Genomic DNA, 18284 nt, shown 5'->3' with positions numbered 1-18284 from the left:
GGCAGTGACCTCTGTCCCTGTCATTGTCCCTGTCATTGTCCCCATCCCCAGCTTGTGACCCCCCTGTCCCCATCATTGTCCCATCCTGAGGGCTGAACCCTGTCCCCATAATTGTCCCTGTCATTGTCCCCATCATCATCCCATGCCAAGGGTGACCCCCATGTCCCATCCCTGTCCCCATGCTAGGTGTGACCCCCTTGTCACCATCACTGTCCCCATCCTGGGGTGACCCCCATGTCACCATCCCTGTCCCAACCCTGTCCCATTGCTGTCCCCATGCCAAGGGTGACGCCCGTGTCCCATCCCTGTCCCATTGCTGTCCCCATGCCAAGGGTGACCCCCGTGTCCCATCCCTGTCCCCATCCCTGTCCCCATCCCTGTCCCCATCGCTGTCCCCATGCCGGTTTCATGCCAGGCTGTGACACTCGGTGGCTTTATTGCCCCCCGCGGGTCTCAGTGCCAGCAGAGCCCCCGAGCTGTCCAGGGCCTGAGGCCATCCCAGTGTCCATCGCCTCTGTCCCTCTGTCCCTCCTCTGTCCCTCTGTCCATCCTCTGTCCCTCTGTCCGGCCGCTCTGTCCCCGTGCCGCTCTGTCCCCTCAGGACGTGGCTCCTCCCGGCGCCCTCAGGCGTCCCCAGCCCGGCGGCGCTGGCGCTGTCACTCCCTCGCTGTCCCCAGGGATGTCCCCAGGGATGTCCCCAGCGGTGTCCCCAGGGGGGTCAGTGGCAGTTCTGGCACCGGGGGTGGCACCTCTGGCCGTTGACATTGCAGCGACAGCCACCGCTGGTGTCCCCAGGACCCTGCGGGGACAGGGCAGGGGTCAGTGGGAGCCACCGTGAGGTCACCCTGTGTCCCTGCAGGGGTCAGTGGGAGCCACCCTGGGGTCACTCTGTGTCCCCTCACTCACCCTCGGGTCCCTCTGCCCCTCCTCACTGACCCCAAGGTCCTGCTGACCCCCCTGGACCCCCAACCCATCCCTTTGGTGACACCAGGACCCCAGTCACCCCTGGCCACCAGTGTGGCCCTTGGTGACCCCAGACCCCCCAGTCCCCAGCAGTGTCCCTTGGTGACCCTGGGGTCCCCAAAACCCCCCTTGGTGACCCAGCAAGATCTCGGTCTGGCACACAGAGCAGTGACTCCCCTGTCACCCTGTGATCCCCCCAAATGTCACCCTGGTGACCCCCCTGATGTCACCCCCAATGTCCCCCAGTCTCACCCCCGGTCCCCATCGAGGTCCCTTGGTGACCCAGCAGATCTCGGTGTGGCACACAGTGCAGTGAATCCCCTGAGACCCTGTCACCCTGTGACCTCCGGGACCCTCTTGGGACCCCCAGACCCCCCCACATGTCCCCCTGATGTCCCCAAGTCTCACCCCCGGTCCCCATCGGGGTCCCTTGGTGACCCAGCAGATCTCAGTCTGGCACACAGTGCAGCGAATCCCCCTGAATCCCCCTGGATCCCCCTGGATCCCTGCTCACCCCAAACCCCCTGGGACCCCCAGAACACCCCAAATGTCCCCTCAAATGTCCCCCGGTCTCACCCCCGGTCCCCATCGAGGTCCCTTGGTGACCCAGCAGATCTCGGTTTGGCACACAGTGCAGTGAATCCCCCTGAATCCCCCCAGATCTCCCCAGATCCCTGCTCACCCCAAACCCCCTGGGACCCCCAGGACACCCCGGTGTCACCCCCGATGTCCCTCAAATGTCCCCAGGTCTCACCCCCGGTCCCCAGCGAGGTCCCTTGGTGACCCAGCAGATCTCAGTCTGTCACACAGTGCAGCAAATCCCCCTGAATCCCCCTGGATCTCCCCAGATCCCTGCTCACCCCAAACCCCCTGGGACCCCCCAGTGTCCCCCAAATGTCCCCAGTCTCACCCCCGGTCCCCATCGGGGTCCCTTGGTGACCCAGCAGATCTCGGTCTGGCACACAGTGCAGCGAATCCAATCGCAGCCATCCTTCTTCTGCACCACGATGTGACACGTGGGACAGTGCATGGCCTCCCCGCGCTGCACCAGGGTCTGGGGGGACACCGCGGGGTCACAGGGGTGCAGAGACCCCCCCGGAGCCCCCAGAATCCCCCCGGAGCCCCCCGAATCCCCCCGGAGCCCCCCAGACCTGCAGCATGTCCCTGGTCTGCCGCGCCGCCGCGTCGTTGATCGCCCTGAGCTGCAGCTCGTCCTGGTACTGCCGGCAGTTCTGACCCTCGTGGATGGCCTGGGGGGGGCGAGTGGTCAGCGCTGCGACCCCCGGGACCCCCAAAACACCCCCCGGGACCCCCAAAACCACCCCGGGCTGACCTTGCACAGCAGGCAGTTGAGAGCCCCGCAGACCGGGCAGGGGAACTCGTTGACAGCGTCCTCGTAGAAACACCAGCCCGGGCAGTCCCGGCTGCGGCAGTGGAAACTGTTGCGGCTGCGGCGCTCGGCCAGAGCCAGGCTGCGCTGCAGGAACCGCGCGTGCTCCTCGGGGGACAGCAGCTGTGACATTGGGGACATCGTGAGGGACACCCTGAGTTACTGACAGACACCCCTGAGTGACCAACAGACACCTGTGTGGTGCTCAGCCAGTGCCAGGCTGCGCTGCAGGAACCGCGCGTGCTCCTCGGGGGACAGCAGCTGTGACAGTGGGGACATCGAGGGGACAGCCTGGGTCACTGACAGCCACCCTTGGGACACCCTGGGTCAGTGACAGTCACCCCTGCGGCGCTCGGCCAGAGCCAGGCTGCGCTGCAGGAACCGCGCGTGCTCCTCGGGGGACAGCAGCTGTGACAGTGGGGACATTGAGGGGACAGCCTGGGTCACTGACAGCCACCCTTGGGACACCCTGGGTCAGTGACAGTCACCCCTGCGGTGCTCAGCCAGCGCCAGGCTGCGCTGCAGGAACCAGCCATGCTCCTCGGGGGACAGCAGTTGTGACATTGGGACATCGGGGACATCGAGGGGACAGCTTGGGTCACTGACAGCCACCCTTGGGACACCCTGGGTCACTGACAGTCACCCCTGCGGCGCTCGGCCAGAGCCAGGCTGCGCTGCAGGAACCAGGCATGCTCGGGGGACAGCAGCTGTGACAGTGGTACATCGGGGACATCATGGGGGACAGCCTGGGTTACTGACAGCCACCCTGGGGACAGCCTGGGTCACTGACAGTCACCCCTGTGGTGCTCGGCTAGAGCCAGGCTGCGCTGGAGAAACTGCGAGTGCCCCTCGGGGGACAGCAGCTGTGACATTGGGGACATCGGGGACATTAGGGACATCATGGTGGACACCCTGGGTTACTGACAGCCATCCCTGAGTGACCAACAGACACCCCTGGGCCACTGATAGCCACCCTTGGGGACACCTGAGTCACTGCTAGCCACCCACGGTGACCCCTGGGTCACTGCCACCCACTCTTGGGGTCACCTAGGGTCACTGTCACCCACCCACGGTGACACCAGGGTCATTGCCACCCACCCTGGTGACCCAAGTCACTGCCACCCACCCACGGTGACACCAGGGTCACTGCCACCCACCCGTGGTGACACCAGGGTCACTGCCACCCACCCATGGTGACCCCTAGGTCACTGCCACCCACCCTGGTGACACCAGTGTCACTGCCACCCCCAGGGACCCCCAGCCCCACTTACGGCGCGGATCTCGCGCTCCTGCAGGTGGCTGCCGCAGGCGTAGGTGACATCGCGGAAGGGACAAGCCACCACCGGCTCCTCGCTGTAGGTGATCACCTGGCGCAGACACTCCCTGGGGACAGCGGGGGGTTTGTGTCACCTGGGGGGTCAGGGGAAGGGTGGGGGGTGACAATGGGGGGGGAGCCTGGGGTGGTCACTGATATTGGGGAGGGTCCTGGGGTGTCCTGAGGGTCCCACGGGTGTCACAGGGGTGTTTTGAGCGTCACAGGGGTGTCCCAGGGGTGTCCTGAGGGTCCCAAGGGTGTTCCAGGGGTGTCCCAGGGGTGTCCTGTGGGTCCCCAGGGGTGTCACAGGGGTATCACAGGTGTCCCAGTGGTCCCCAAGGGGGTCCCAGGGGTGTCCTGGGGTTCCCAAGGTTGATCCCAGTGATACTGGGGGTGTCCTGGGATTGTCCCAGGGGCCCCCAGGAGTGTCCCAGGGATGTCCCAGGTGTGTCACAGGGGTGTCCTAGGGCCATCCCAGGGGTCCTGAGGGTGTCCCTGGTGTCCCAGGGGTGTCCCAGGGGTTCCAGGGGTGTCCTGGGTGTCCCAGGGGGTGTCCCAGGGGTCCCAAGAATGTCCCAGGGGTGTTCTGTGGGTCCTCAGGGGTCCCAGGGGTGTCCCAGGGCCATCCCAGGGGTGGCCTGGGCGTCCCAAGGGTGTCACAGGGGAGTCCCGAGGTTGATCCCAGTGATGCTGGGAGTGTCCTGGGGGTCCCCAGGGTTGATCCCAATGATGCTGGGGGTGTCCCAGGGGTCCCCAGGGATGTCCCAGAGGTGTCCCAGTGGTCCCAAAGGTGTCCCAGGTGTCCCCAGGGATGTCCTGGGGGTCGATCTCGGTGGTCCCAGGGGTGTCCCAGGGGTGTCCTGTGGGTCCTCAGGGGTCCCCAGGGGTGTCACAGGGCCATCCAAAGGGTGTCACAGAGGGGTCCCAAAGTTGATCCCAGTGATGCTGGGAGTGTCCCAGGGCTGTCCCAGTGGTCCAGGGGTGTCCCAGGTGTCCCCAGGGCTGTCCCAGGTGTCCCCAGGGATGTCCTGTGGGTCCCCAAGGCTGTCCCAGGTGTCCCCAGGGGTGTCCTGTGGGTCCCCAGGTGTCCCCAGGGGTATCCCAGGTGTCCCCAGGGCTGTCCCAGGGCTGTCCCAGTGGTGTCCCAGGTGTCCCCAGGGATGTCCTGTGGGTCCCCAGGGCTGTCCCAGGTGTCCCCAGTGGTGTCCCAGGTGTCCCCAGGGCTGTCCCAGGTGTCCCCAGGGCTGTCCCAGTGCTCCCAGTGCTCCCAGTACCGGCAGAAGCTGTGCAGGCAGTCCCTGAGCAGCACGCCCAGCCCCGCCGGGATCTCCTGCAGGCAAATCCTGCACTCCAGCGGCTCGGGGTTTGGCACCAGCTCTGCCTCCTCTGCCCGCAGCAGCTGCTGGAAGTTCTGCTGCCTCTCTGCCTCCAGGGCCTGGGGAAAATGGGGAAATGGGTTAAAAAATGACAAAATGGGTGAAAAATGGGTTAAAAAATGGGGAAAATGGGTTAAAAAATGGGGAAAATGGTCAAAAAATGGGAGTTCTGCTGCAGCTCTGCCTCCTCGGCCTGCAGCAGCTGCTGGAAGTTCTGCTGCCTTTCTGCTTCCAGGGCCTGGGAATGGGGGAAAAATGGGGAAATTGGGTTAAAAATGGGGAAAATGGGAGTTCTGCTGCCGCTCGGCTTCCAGGGCCTGGGGGAAAAATGGGGAAAAATGGGAAAATGGGTTAAAAAATGGGGAAAATGGGAGTTCTGCTGCCTTTCTGCCTCCAGGGCCTGGGGAAAATGGGGAAAAAATCGAAAAAATGGGAAAATGGGAAAAATGGAAATGGCTGCTGTAAGTTCTGCTGCATTTCGGCTTTCAGGGCATGTGGGAAAATGGGTTAAAAATGGGGAAAATGGGAAAAATGGAAAAATGGGAATGGCTGCTGGAAGTTCTGCTGCCACTCCACCTCCAGGTCTTGCAGGAGAATGGGAAAAATGGAAAAAACAGGAAAAATGGAAAGGAGAAGGGGAGAGGGGAAAAGGAAAAGGAAGGAGGAAAAGGGGAAAGGGGAAATGGAAGAGGGAAAGGGGAAAAGGGGAAAAAGAAAAATAAAACAAGGAGAAGGAAAAATGGAATGGGAAATGGGAAAATGGGGAAAGGGGGAATGGGAAAGAGGAAGGGGATTGGGAAAGGGAAATGGGAAACCCCATGATCCAGGTGGGGGTGAGACCCCCCTGTCAGTGCCCCCCAATCCCATTGATCCCACTGATCCCATTAACCCCAAACCTGCTGGCACTGGCAGATCCCATTGGTCCCCAATCCCACTGATCCCATTGATCCCATATCCCATTAACCCCATAACTGCTGGCACCGGCAGATCCCCAATCCCACTGACCCCACAGGTCCCATTAATCCCATTAACTCCAATCCCATTAACCCCATCCATACCTGCTGGCACTGGCGGATCCCCGATCCCATTAACCCTGTACCTGCTGGCACTGGCGGATCCCCAATCCCACTGATCCCATTGATCCCCAGTCCTATGGATCCCCAATCCCACCGATCCCAAATCTCACAGATCCCCTTAACCCCGTACCTGCTGGCACTGGCAGATCCCAGATCTCACTGATCCCACTGATCCCATTGATCCCCAATCCCGCAATTCCATTAACCCTGTACCTGCTGGCACTGGCGGATCCCACAGATCACATTGATCCCAAATCCCATTAACCCCATACCTGCTGGCGCTGGCAGATCCCATTGATCCCATATCCCATTGATCCCCAATCCCATTAACCCCGTACTTGCTGGCACTGGCGGATCCCACAGATCCCATTGATCCCCAATCCCATTAACCCTGTACCTGCTGGCACTGGCAGATCCCCAATCCCCTGAACCCCAATCCCATTAACCCCATCCGTACCTGCTGGCACTGGCGGATCCCAGATCTCACTGATCCTATTGATCCCCAATCCCACTGATCCCATTGATCCCATATCCCATTAACCCTGTACCTGCTGGCACTGGCGGATCACTGATCTCACTGATCCCATTGATCCCCAATCCCACTGATCCCAAATCTCACAGATCCCATTAACCCCGTACCTGCTGGCGCTGGCAGATCCCATTGATCCCCAATCCCACTGATCCCATTAACCCCAATCCCATTAACCCCATACCTGCTGGCACTGGCGGATGGCGTCCTGCTCCCTCTGCAGCCGCTGCTGCTCTGCGGGGTCGGGCCGATATCCCCCGGGGACCCTATAGCCCTCGGGCCGGGGGGAGCTGCACATCTCACAGCCCGGCCGGGTGGGCTTGTTCAGGAACGTGCAGCGGGGGCACGGCCAGCCCAGCTGGGGAATTAATTAATGGGATAATTAATGGGATAATTAATTAATGGGGATAGTTAATGGAGTCTGGGGGAGCTGCACATCTCACAGCCCGGCCGGGTGGGCTTGTTCAGGAACGTGCAGCGGGGGCACGGCCAGCCCAGCTGGGGAATTAATGAGATAATTAACTAATTAATGGGGATAATTAATTAATGGGGTCTGGGGGAGCTGCACATCTCACAGCCAGGCTGGGTGGGCTTGTTCAGGAACGTGCAGCGGGGGCACAGCCAGCCCAGCTGGGGAATTAATTAATTATCAGGATAATTAATGGGGATAATGGGAATGATGGGAATAATTAATGGGAATAATGGGAATGATGGGAATAAGGGGGATGGGAACAGGAACGTGCAGTGGGGGCACAGCCAGCCCAGCTGGGAATAATGGGGATAATTAATGGGGATAATTAATTGGAATTATGGGAATAATGGGAATAATGGGCATGATGAGCATAATGGGAATAATGGGAATAATGGAAATGGGAATGGAAACAGGAATAATGGGAATGGGAGTAATGGGAATAATGGAAATGATGGGAATAATGGGAATGGGAATGAGGATGGGGATGGGAATGGGAATAATGGGAATAATGAGAATAATGGGAATAATGGGAATGGGAACGGGAACAGGAATGGGAATGAGGATGGGATGGGAATGGGAATGAGGATGGGAACAGGAATGGGAATGGGATGAAAATGGGAATAATGGGAATGGGAATAATGAGAATGGGAATGGGAACAGGGCTGGAAATGGGAATGGAATGGGGATAGGGCAAGGGCACAGCCAGCCCGCCTGGGAATGGGAATTCTGATGGGAATGGGGATCAGGGCAGAGCCCCTCTAGAACACTGGGAATGGGCTGGGATCAGGGATTGGGATCAGAGATTGGGACCGGGATCAGAATCAGGATCAGGATCAGTACCTGCTCAGGTGAGGCTGGGTGTGGCTCAGGGGCAGAGCCCCTCTGGAATACTGAGATCAGGGATTGGGATTGGGATCAGGTATTGGGATCAGGCTCAGTACCTGCTCAGGTGAGGCTGGGCGTGGCTCAGGGGCGGTGGGCGTGGCCCCAGCGCTGTCCCAGAGGTGCAGCGAGTCCAGGTGATCCCGGATGTCCCCAATGTCCATCCGCTCCGGAGGCTCTGTGACACGGCCTGGGGACACAGCCGGACACCGTGGGATCAGAGCCGTGGACACGGAAATGGGGAGGGAAATGGGAAGGAAAAAGGGGAAGAAGGAGCAGGATGAGGATGAGGATGAGGATGAGGATGAGGATGAGGATGAGGATGAGGATGAGGCAGGATGAGCAGGATGGGGATGGGGATGAGGGTGAGAATGAAGATGAGAATGGAGATGAGGATGGGGATGGGGATGAAGAAGGAACAGGAGCAGGATGATGAAGAACGAGGAGGATGAGCATGATGAGGAGATGGATGAGGCAGAAGGAGAAGGAGGAGGAGGATGAGGATGAGGATCCAGATGAGAATGAAGGCAAGGATGAAGATGAGAATGAAGATGAGGATGAGGATGAGGGAGGAACAGTAGCAGGATGAGGATGATGAAGAACGAGCAGGACGAGAATGAGGCAGGAGGAGAAGGGTGAGGATGATAATGAGGATGACAATGAGGATGAGAATGAAGACCAGAATAAGGATGATGATGAAGATGAAGATGAGGATCCAGATGAGAATGAAGGCAAGGATGAGAATGAGGATGACAATGACGATGAGGATAAGGATGAGGATGAAGATAAGGATGATGATGAAGATGAGAATGAGAATGATAATGAGCATGAGGATGAGGATCAGGATGAGGATGAAGATGGGGATGAGGTTGAATGCAAGGATGATGATGAAGATGAGGATGAGGCAGGAGGAGCAGGATGAGGAGGAAGATGAGGATGAGGAGGATGAGGAGGAAGATGAGGATCAGGATGAGGATGAGAATCAGGACGAGGCAGGAGAAGCAGGAGGAGGATGAGGATGAGAATGAGGATGATGATGGAGATAAGGATGAAAATGAGGATGATGATGAAGATGAGGATCAGGATGAAGATGAAGATGAGGATAAGGATGAAGATGAGAATGAGGATGAAGGTAAGGATGATGACGAAGCTGAGGATAAGGGAGGAGGAGCAGGATGAGGATTGGGATGAGAAGGATAATGAGAATGAGGATGATGATAAGGATGATGATGAAAATGAGAATGATGATGAAGATGAGGATCAGGATCAAGACAATGATGAGGATGAGGATGAAGATGAGGATCAAGATCAGGACAATGATGATGATGAAGATGAGGACGAGGATGAGGATGAAGATGAGGATGATGATAAAGATGAGGATCAGGACAATGATGAGGATGAGAATCAGGATGAGGATCAGTATGATGATGAAAAAGGATGAGAATGAGAATGAAGGCAAGGATGAGGAGGATGAAGATGAGGATTGGGATGAGGATGAGGATGAAGCTAAGCAGATGAGGATGAGGATGAAGATGAGGATCAGGATCAGGATGAGCATTGGGATGAGGATGAGGACCAGAATGAGGATGAGGATGAAGATGAGGATCAGGACAATGACAAGGATGAGAATCAGGAGGAGGATGAGGATCAGGATGATGATGAAAATGAAAATGAGGATGAGGATGAGCACAAAGCCAAGCACGCCGATGAAAATGACGAGGATGAGGATGAGGATCAGCATGAGAATTAGGATCAGGATCAGGATGAAGATGAGGCTGATGATAAAGATAAGGATCAGGACAATGACAAGGACGAGAATCAGGATGAGGATGAGGATCAGGATGATGATGAAAATGAGGATCAGGATGAGAATGAAGGCAAGGATGAGGATGATGAGGAAGATGAGGATGATGATGAAGGTGAGGATCAAGATCAGGACAATGATGATGATGAAGATGAGGACAAGGATGAGGATAAAGATGAGGATCAGGATGATGATGAAAATGAGGATCAGGATGAGGATGAGAATGAAGGCAAGGATAAGGAGGATGAGGAAGATGAGGATGATGATGAAGGTGAGGATCAGGACAATGACAAGGATGAGAATCAGGATGAGGATGAGGATCAGGATGATGATGAAAATGAGGATAAGGATGAGAATGACAATGAGGATGAGGATGAGGATGAGAATGAAGGCAAGGATGAGGAGGATGAGGAAGATGAGGATGATGATGAAGATGAGGATCAGGACAATGACAAGGATGAGGCTCAGGATGAGGATGAGGATTGGGATGAGGATAAGGATGAGGATGAGGATGAAGATGAGGATCAGGATGAGGATGAGGATGAGGATGAGGACAAAGCCAAGCACACTGATGAAAATGACGAGGATGAGGATGAGGATCAGGATGAGAATTGAGATCAGGATGAGGATGAGGATCAGGATGAGGATGATGAGGAAGACGTGGATGAGGATGATGATGAGCACTAGGATCAGGATGAGGATGAGCACGAAGCCAAGAACACCGATGCCGACGCCGCTGAAGCCCACCTGTCCCGGCCGAGGAAGGCTCCGCGGCTCCATCGGCAGCCCCCTGCAGCCCCGTGGCCCGCAGCACGCCCTGCACCAGGCGCTGGCGGTACTGCTGGCGGCTCAGCCCCGCCGCCCGCGCCGACAGCAGGAACAGGAAGGCCGCGTCGCCGTCGCGCCGCACGCCGTAGGAGCTCAGGCTGCGCCCGTCCGAGCACAGGCTCTGCCCGATGATCCAGCGCTGCGCCAGCGGCGAGAAACCGTACTCGCGGAACACCTGAGGGACGCGGAGATGGGGGGATTATGGGGGGTTACGGGGGAAATCCTGGGGAAAAATCCAGGGGAAATCCAGGGGAAATCCTGGGGAAATCCCAGGGGAGATTCTAGAGAAGATGCTAGGGGACATGCTGGGGGAGATCCCAGGGGAAATCACAGGGGAAGTCTCAGTGGAAATCCCAGGAGAAATCCCAGGAGAAATCCAAGGTCAAATCCCAGGGGAAATCCCAGGAGAAATCCCAGGGAAATCCCAGATGAATCCAGGGGAAATCCTGGGGAAATCCCAGGAAAAATCCCATATGAAATCCCAGGGGAAATTCAAGGTGAAATCCCAGGAGAAATCCCAGGGGAAATCCAGGGGAAATTCAAGGTGAAATCCCAGGAGAAATCCCATATGAAATCCCAGGAGAAATCCCAAGAGAAATCCCAGGGGAAATCCCAGGGGAAATTGCAGACGAAATCGTAGATGAAATCCCAGGTGAAATCCCAGGAGAGATCCCAGGGGAAATCTAGGGGGAAATCAGGGGAGATCCTGGGGGAAATCCCACAGGAGATCCCAGGGGAAATCCTGGGGGAGATCCAGGGGAGATCCTGGGAAAAATCCCAGGGGAAATGCAAGGTGAGCCCCTGGCGTGATTCTGGGGAGATTCTGGGGGAGATTCCAGGGGAAATCCCTGGAATGAAATCCAAGATGAAATCCAGGGGAAATCCCAGGAGAGATCCCAGAGATCTCAGGTGATATCCCAGGTAAGATCCCAGGGGACATCCCAGGAGAAATCCAAGGTGAGCACCAGGGGTGATCCTGGGGAAAATCCCAGGGGAAATCCTAGGAGAAATCCCAGAGATCTCAGGTGATATCCCAGGTAAGATCACAGGGGAGATTCCAGAGGAGATCGGGGGAGATCAGCGGGAGATTCTGGGAGAGATCCCAGGGGAAATTTGGGGGAGATCCTGGGGGAGACTGGGGGGGAGATCCCAGGGGAGATTCTGGGGGAGATCCCAGGGGAAATCCCAGATGAAATCCCAGGAGAGATCCGGAGGGAAATCCCAGATGAAATCCCAGGGGGAAGTCCTGGGGGAGATTCCAATGGAAATCCCAGGGGAGATCCCAGTGGAAATCCCAGGTGAGCCCCAGGGGTAATCCTAGGTAAGATCCCAGTGGAAATCCCCAGAGAAATCCTAGGAGAGATTCCAGGGGAGCCCCAGATGGAATCCCTGGGGAGATCCCAAAAGAGATTCCAGGGGAAATCTCAGTGGAGATCCCAGGAGAGAACCCAGGGGAGATCCCAGGTGACCATGGATGACCCCAGGTGACCCCAGGTGACCATGGATGACCCCAATGACTCCAAGTGACCCCAGGTGACCATGGATGACTCCAGGTGACCCCAGGTGACCCCAGTGATGCCAGGTGACCCCTGGTGACCATGGATGATCCCAGGTGACTGTGGGTGACCCCAGGTGACCCCAGTAACCCCAAGTGACCCCAGGTGACCATAGATGACCCCAGGTGACCATGGATGATCCCAGGTGACCCAGGTGACCCCCGATGACCATGGATGACCCCATTTCCCCCCAGGTGACCATGGATGAACCCAGGTGACCCCAGGTGATCCAGGTGACCCTAGGTGACCATAACTGACCCCAGGTGACCCCAGTGGCCCCAAGGGATCCCAGGTGACCCCAGTGACCCCAGGTGACCATGGATGACCCCAGGTGACACCAGTGACCCCAGTGACCCCAGGTGACCATGGATGACCCCAGGTGACACCAGTGACCCCAGTGACCCCAGGTGACCATGGATGACCCCAGGTGACCTCAGGTGACCCCAGTGACCCCGTACCTGCTCCTTGAGCGTGGCGATGGTGACGTGTGGCCGAACCCGCAGGACGATGCTGGCCGAGGAGGTGGCGTCCTCCACCCCCACCTGCAGGCTGGGGACAACAGGGAATTGTGGGATATGGGATTTGGGATTGGGGATACGGGATTTGGGAATGACAGGGACTGTGGGATACGGGATTTGGGATAGGGGATATGGGATTTGGGATTTGGGATTTGGGATAACGGGATATGGTGTGCTGGGAACAACAGGGATTGTGGAATATGGGATTTGGGATAGGGGATATGGGATTTGGGATGCTGGGAACGACAGGGATTGTGGGATATGGGATTTGGGATATGGGATTGTGGGATATGGGATTTGGGATTGTGGGATATGGGATTTGGGATTTGGGATTGTGGGATATGGGATTTGGGATAGGGGATATGGGAATATGCTGGGAATGACAACAGATTATGGGATTTGGGATATGGGATAGTGAGATATGGAATGCGGGATATGGGATGCTGGGAACGACAGGGAACTATGGGATTTGGGATATGACATAGAGGATATGGGATATGGGGTGCTCGGAATGACAGGGAATTGTGGGATTTGGGATAGGGGATAATGGGATATAGGATACGGCGTGCTGGGAATGACAGGGAATTATGGGATATGGGATATGGGATATGGAGTGCTGGGAATGACAGGGAACTATGGGATTTGGGATATGGGATATGGGATTTGGGATATGACATGGAGGATATAGAGGAAGCAGAGGATGAGGATGAGGATGAGGATGAGGATGAGGATGACAGGAAGGCAGAGGATGAGGATGATGCAGAGAATAAGTATGAATATGGGGATGAACATGAAGATGGGGATGAGGTTGAGGATGATGATGATGATGAGGAGGATGCAGATGGGGATGAGGGTGAGGATGATGAAGATGAGAGTGAAGATAGGGATGAGGGTGAGGATGATGATGATAAGGAGGTAGAGCATGAGGAGGCAGAGGAAGGCAGAGACAGAGGATGGTGATGATGATGATGATGAGGATGAAGATGGGGATGAGAATGATGAGGAGGTAGAGGATGATGCAGAGGAAGGCAGAGAATGAAGAGGATGATGAGGATGAACATGAGGATGAAGATGGGGATGAGGATGATGATGATAAGGAGGCAGAGGATGATGCAGAGGATGATGATGATGAGGATGAAGATGGGGATGACGATGACGATGAGGATGAGGATGAGGATGGTGAGGAAGGCCCGTGTCTCACCTGATCTCCTGGCCAGGCTCCCCGCTGTCCCTCAGGCTGACGCTCAGCTCCACGTGCTGCCGAGCCAAAGCCACCGCGCTCTGCGCTGCCACCGCCTCGTCCCCAAACGCGATGGCCTCCGCCAGCTGCAGCGCCAGCTCCTCTGGGGACACCGAGGGGACACCGTGGGGACATCAGAGACACCCCGGGGCAGGAATGGGGACACCGTGGGGTGGCACTCAGAGACCCCCCGGGGTAGGATTGGGGACATGGGGACACTGCAAGAGTGGCACTCAGAGACATCCTGGGGTAGGACTGGGGACACTGGGGATATGGGGACACCACGAAGGTGGCATTCAGAGACACCCTGGGGCAGGAATGGGGGCCACTGGGGACATGGGGACATCATGGGGTGGCATTTAGAGACACCCCGGGGTGGGAATGGGGACATGGGGACACTGCAGGATGGCACTCAGAGACACCCCGGGGTAGGACTGGGGACATGGGGACATCGGGGGGTGGCATTCAGAGACCCCCCAGGGTTGGAACGGGGACAATGGGAACATGGGGACACCACAAGGGTGGCACTCAGAGACACCCCAGGGTAGGACTGGGGACAATGGGGACACGGGGACATTGTGGGGTGGCACTCAGAGCCTCCCCAGGGCGGGAATGGGTACAATGGGGACATGGGAATAATGGGGTCAATGGGGACAGCAGGGGGACATCGTGGGGTGGCATTCAGAGACCCCCGGGGTAGGATTGGGGACACTGGGGATATGGGGACACCACGAAGGTGGCATTCAGAGACACCCTGGGGAAGGAATGGGGGACACTGGGGACATGGGGACATCATGGGGTGGCATTTAGAGACACCCCGGGGTGGGAATGGGGACAATGGGGACACTGCAGGATGGCACTCAGAGACACCCCGGGGTAGGACTGGGGACATGGGGACATCGGGGGGTGGCATTTAGAGACACCCTGGGGTGGGAATGGGGACAATGGGGACACCAGGGACATGGGGCCACCACCAGGGTGGCATTCAGAGCCTCCCCAGAGCGAGACTGGGGACACTGGGGACATGGGGACACAGCGGGGTGGCTTTGGTGTGACTCCGAGGCCTTTCCCAGAATTCCCAAAATTCCCGAAATTCCCGAAATTCCCAAAATTCCCGAAATTCCCGCGCTCCCAGCCCACCTCTCTGCGCCAGCTGCAGCACCTGCGCCTCCTCCGCGTCCTGCTCCGTGTCACCTGCGGGTGGCGCTGCTGTCCCCGCCGCTGTCACTCGCCATGTCCCCGTGTCACCCTCGGCGGCTGCGGGAGGGATGGCAGGGTCACCTGCTGTCCCCAGTGTCCCCAGGGCCACCCACTTGTCCCCAGTGTCACCCGCTGTCCCCAGTGTCACCAGCTATGTCCTCAGTGTCCCCCACTGTCCTCAGTGTCCCCTCCTGTCCCCACTGTCCCCTCCTGTCCCCAGTGTCCCCTGCTGTCCCCACTGTCACCCGCTGTCCCCATGTCCCCAGGATGTCCCCATCCCTGTCCCCATGACCCCATCCATGTCCCCATGTCCCCGTGTCCCCAGGATGTCCCCATCCCTGTCCCCATGTCCCCATCCATGTCCCCATCCACGTCCCCATGTCCCCAGCCTTGTCCCCATGGTCCCAACCATTTCCCCATTCATGTCCCCATGGCCCCAGCGCTGTCCCCATGTCCCCATCCTGTCCCCATCCCTGTCCCCATCCTGTCCCATTATGTCTCCATCCCTGTCCCATCCCTGTCCCCATGTCCCCACCCCTGTCCCCATCAATGTCCCCATGTCCCCGGCCATGTCCCCAGCCCTGTCCCCGTGTCCCCAGCCCTGTCCCCGTGTCCCCAGCCCTGTCCCATCCCTGTCCCCATCCCTGTCCCCAGGATGTCCCCATGTCCCCACCCCTGTCCCCATCCATGTCCCCATCCTGTTCCATCCCTGTCCCCATGTCCCCACCCTGTCCCCACCCTGTCCCCATGTCCCAACCCTGTCCCCATCCCTGTCCCCAGGATGTCCCCATGTCCCCAACCCTGTCCCCATCCATGTCCCCATCCTGTCCCACCCCTGTCCCCATGTCCCCACGCTGTCCCCACGCTGTCCCCACGCTGTCCCCACGCTGTCCCCGTGTCACCTCTCCGTGCCTCCCTGAGGGAGCTGCTCAGCACTGTCCACCACTGCTGAGCCTCGCGCTCCTCGGGGAACCTCAGCGCCACCGCTGTCCCCAGTGTCCCCGATGTCCCCGCTGTGTCCCATGTCCCTGCTGTCCCTGCTGATGTCCCTGCTGATGTCCCTGCTGCTGTCCCCGCTGTCCCTGTTGGTGGCAGCTCCAGCTGGTGGCTGGTGGCACTGAGCACTCGGTAGGAGATTTCCCGAAGGTCAAACTCAGCCAGCGGCTGTCGGGGGGACAGGGGACAGCAGGGTCACCAAGGGGTCACCATGAGGTCACCATGGGTCACTATGGGTCACCTCGGGGTCACCATGGGTCACTATGGGTCACCTCGGGGTCATTATGGGTCACATGAGGTCACCAGGCTGCCAGGGGGACAGGGGACAGCAGGGTCACCTTGAGGTCACTATGGGATCACTATGGGTCACCTCGGGATCACCATGAGGTCACCATGGGGTCACCAGGCTGCCAGGGGGACAGGGGACAGCAGGGTCACCTTGAGGTCACTATGGGATCACTATGGGTCACCTCGGGATCACCATGAGGTCACCATGGGGTCACCAGGCTGCCAGGGGGGACAGGGGACAGCAGGGTCACCAAGGGGTCACCTCGAGGTCATTATGGGTCACCTCGGGGTCACCATGGGGTCACCAAGGGTCACTATGGGTCACTATGGGTCACCTCAGGGTCACTTTGGGTCACGATGGGTCACCTTGGGGTCACCTCGGGGTCACCACAGGGTCACCAGGCTGCCAGGTGGGACAGGGGACAGCAGGGTCACCTTGAGGTCACCATTGGTCACTATGGGTCACCTTGGGGTCACTATTGGTCACTATGGGTCACCATGGGGTCACCTTGGGGTCACTATTGGTCACTATGGATCACCATGGGTCACCTCTGGGTCACCATGGGCTCACTATGGGTCACCATGGGGTCACCAAGGGTCACCTCGGGGTCACCTTGGGCTCAGGTCACACCCTACACCCACTGACTAGGAGGGCCTGGTCACCTTTGGGGTGCCCTGGTCACCTTTGGGACACCTTTGGGGTGTCCTGGTCACTCTTTGGGTGCCACTGACCACCCCTGGATCACCCTTAGGGTTCCTGGTCACCCCTGGGACACCTTCGGGGTGCTCTCAGACCATCCTCAGGGTGCCCTGGTCACCTTTGGGTGCCACTGACCACTCTGGGATCACCTTTGGGGTGCCCTGGTCACCCTCGGTGGTTCCCGGTGATCCTTGGGTCACCCTTGGGACACCTTTGGGGTGCTCTGGTCACTTCTGGGGTGCCCTGGTCACTGTTTGGGTGCCCCTGACCACTCCTGGGTCACCCTGGTCACCCTTGGGACACCTTTGGGTCACTTTTGGGGTGTCCTGGTCACCCTTTGAGTGCCCCTGACCACTCCTGGGTCACCCGTGGGGTGCCCTGGTCACTCTTGGGGGTTCCTGGTCACCCTTGGGACACCTTTGCTCACTCTTTGGGGTGCCCTGGTCACTATTTGGGTGTTCTGGTCACCCTTTGGGTGCCACTGACCACTCCTGGATCACCTTTGGGGTGTTCTGGTCATCCTTAGGGTGAACTGGTCACTCTAGGGGTGTCCTGGTCACCCTTGGGACACCTTTGGGGTGTCCTGGTCACCCTTGGGACACCTTAGGGACACCTTTGGTCACTCTCGGGGTGTCCTGGTCACTCTGGGGCTCCGCTAACCTCCTCACCCCGAATCCCCCGAATTTCCCTCCCAACCCCCCTCAGGTAATCCCCTCCCTCTCCCCCTCCCCCTCCCCTCCCCCACCCTCCCCTCCCCCTCACCGCTCCTCCCCCCTCCGGCAGCCTCAGCCCCAGCCGGAAGCGCCGCCGCCCGTCTCCCGCGGGTTCCACGCTGAGCTGCAGGCGGAGCGCGGCGCCGGCGGCGGGCAGGAGGCGGCAGGGCGCGGCCAGCTCGGCCCGGGCCGCCATCAGCACCGTGGGAGGATTCGCCGCCGGGCTAGGCCCGGGCGCCGCCATGGCGGCCGCGCCACTTCCGGCCTGCCGCCCGCGCGGTGCGGCGGCGAAATGGTTCCCTTCCGGTGCTCCGGCGGGAAACGCGGAGCGGAGGGAAGAGTTCCGGTCGTGGCCACGCCCCCCCGCGCGGTGATTGACAGCCGCTCCCCCCGGCTTTGTCCGCGCCAGCCAATCAGCGCGCCGAGCGCCCCCGCGGT

At 58.7% G+C, this 18284-nt stretch overlaps 1 protein-coding gene across 2 annotated transcripts; it reads right to left on the bottom strand.

Annotated features, from left to right (window-relative positions):
* Nucleotides 1-417: 417 nt before the first annotated feature.
* LOC146420492 (ranBP-type and C3HC4-type zinc finger-containing protein 1-like) lies at nucleotides 418-18134 on the bottom strand. 2 transcript variants are annotated; one of them, XM_085048212.1, is made up of 14 exons: nucleotides 17896-18131; nucleotides 16052-16313; nucleotides 15090-15206; nucleotides 13911-14052; nucleotides 12650-12740; nucleotides 10555-10810; nucleotides 8063-8193; nucleotides 6834-7007; nucleotides 4943-5103; nucleotides 3625-3736; nucleotides 2297-2476; nucleotides 2115-2213; nucleotides 1874-2017; nucleotides 418-799 (listed from the first exon to the last, which is right to left on the bottom strand). In XM_085048212.1, the coding sequence occupies exons 1-14, from the start codon at nucleotides 18088-18090 to the stop codon at nucleotides 719-721; spliced, it is 2145 nt and encodes a 714-aa protein (XP_084904338.1). In that variant the 5' UTR covers nucleotides 18091-18131; the 3' UTR covers nucleotides 418-718. The 2 variants fall into 2 exon arrangements, with proteins under 2 accessions (XP_084904338.1, XP_084904339.1); XM_085048213.1 differs by lacking the exons at nucleotides 418-799; nucleotides 1874-2017; nucleotides 2115-2213; nucleotides 2297-2476 and adding an exon at nucleotides 2636-2761 and having other exon boundaries at nucleotides 17896-18134.
* Between the last annotated feature and the right edge of the window lie 150 nt (nucleotides 18135-18284).

The sequence above is a fragment of the Lichenostomus cassidix genome, unplaced genomic scaffold, assembly GCF_008360975.1.
Source record: "Lichenostomus cassidix isolate B80296 unplaced genomic scaffold, HeHo_3.0 HiC_scaffold_771, whole genome shotgun sequence".
Taxonomy (NCBI): Eukaryota; Metazoa; Chordata; class Aves; order Passeriformes; family Meliphagidae; genus Lichenostomus; species Lichenostomus cassidix.
Note: the sequence above shows the minus strand (reverse complement) of the source record. Positions and strands in the feature narration are given on the sequence as shown.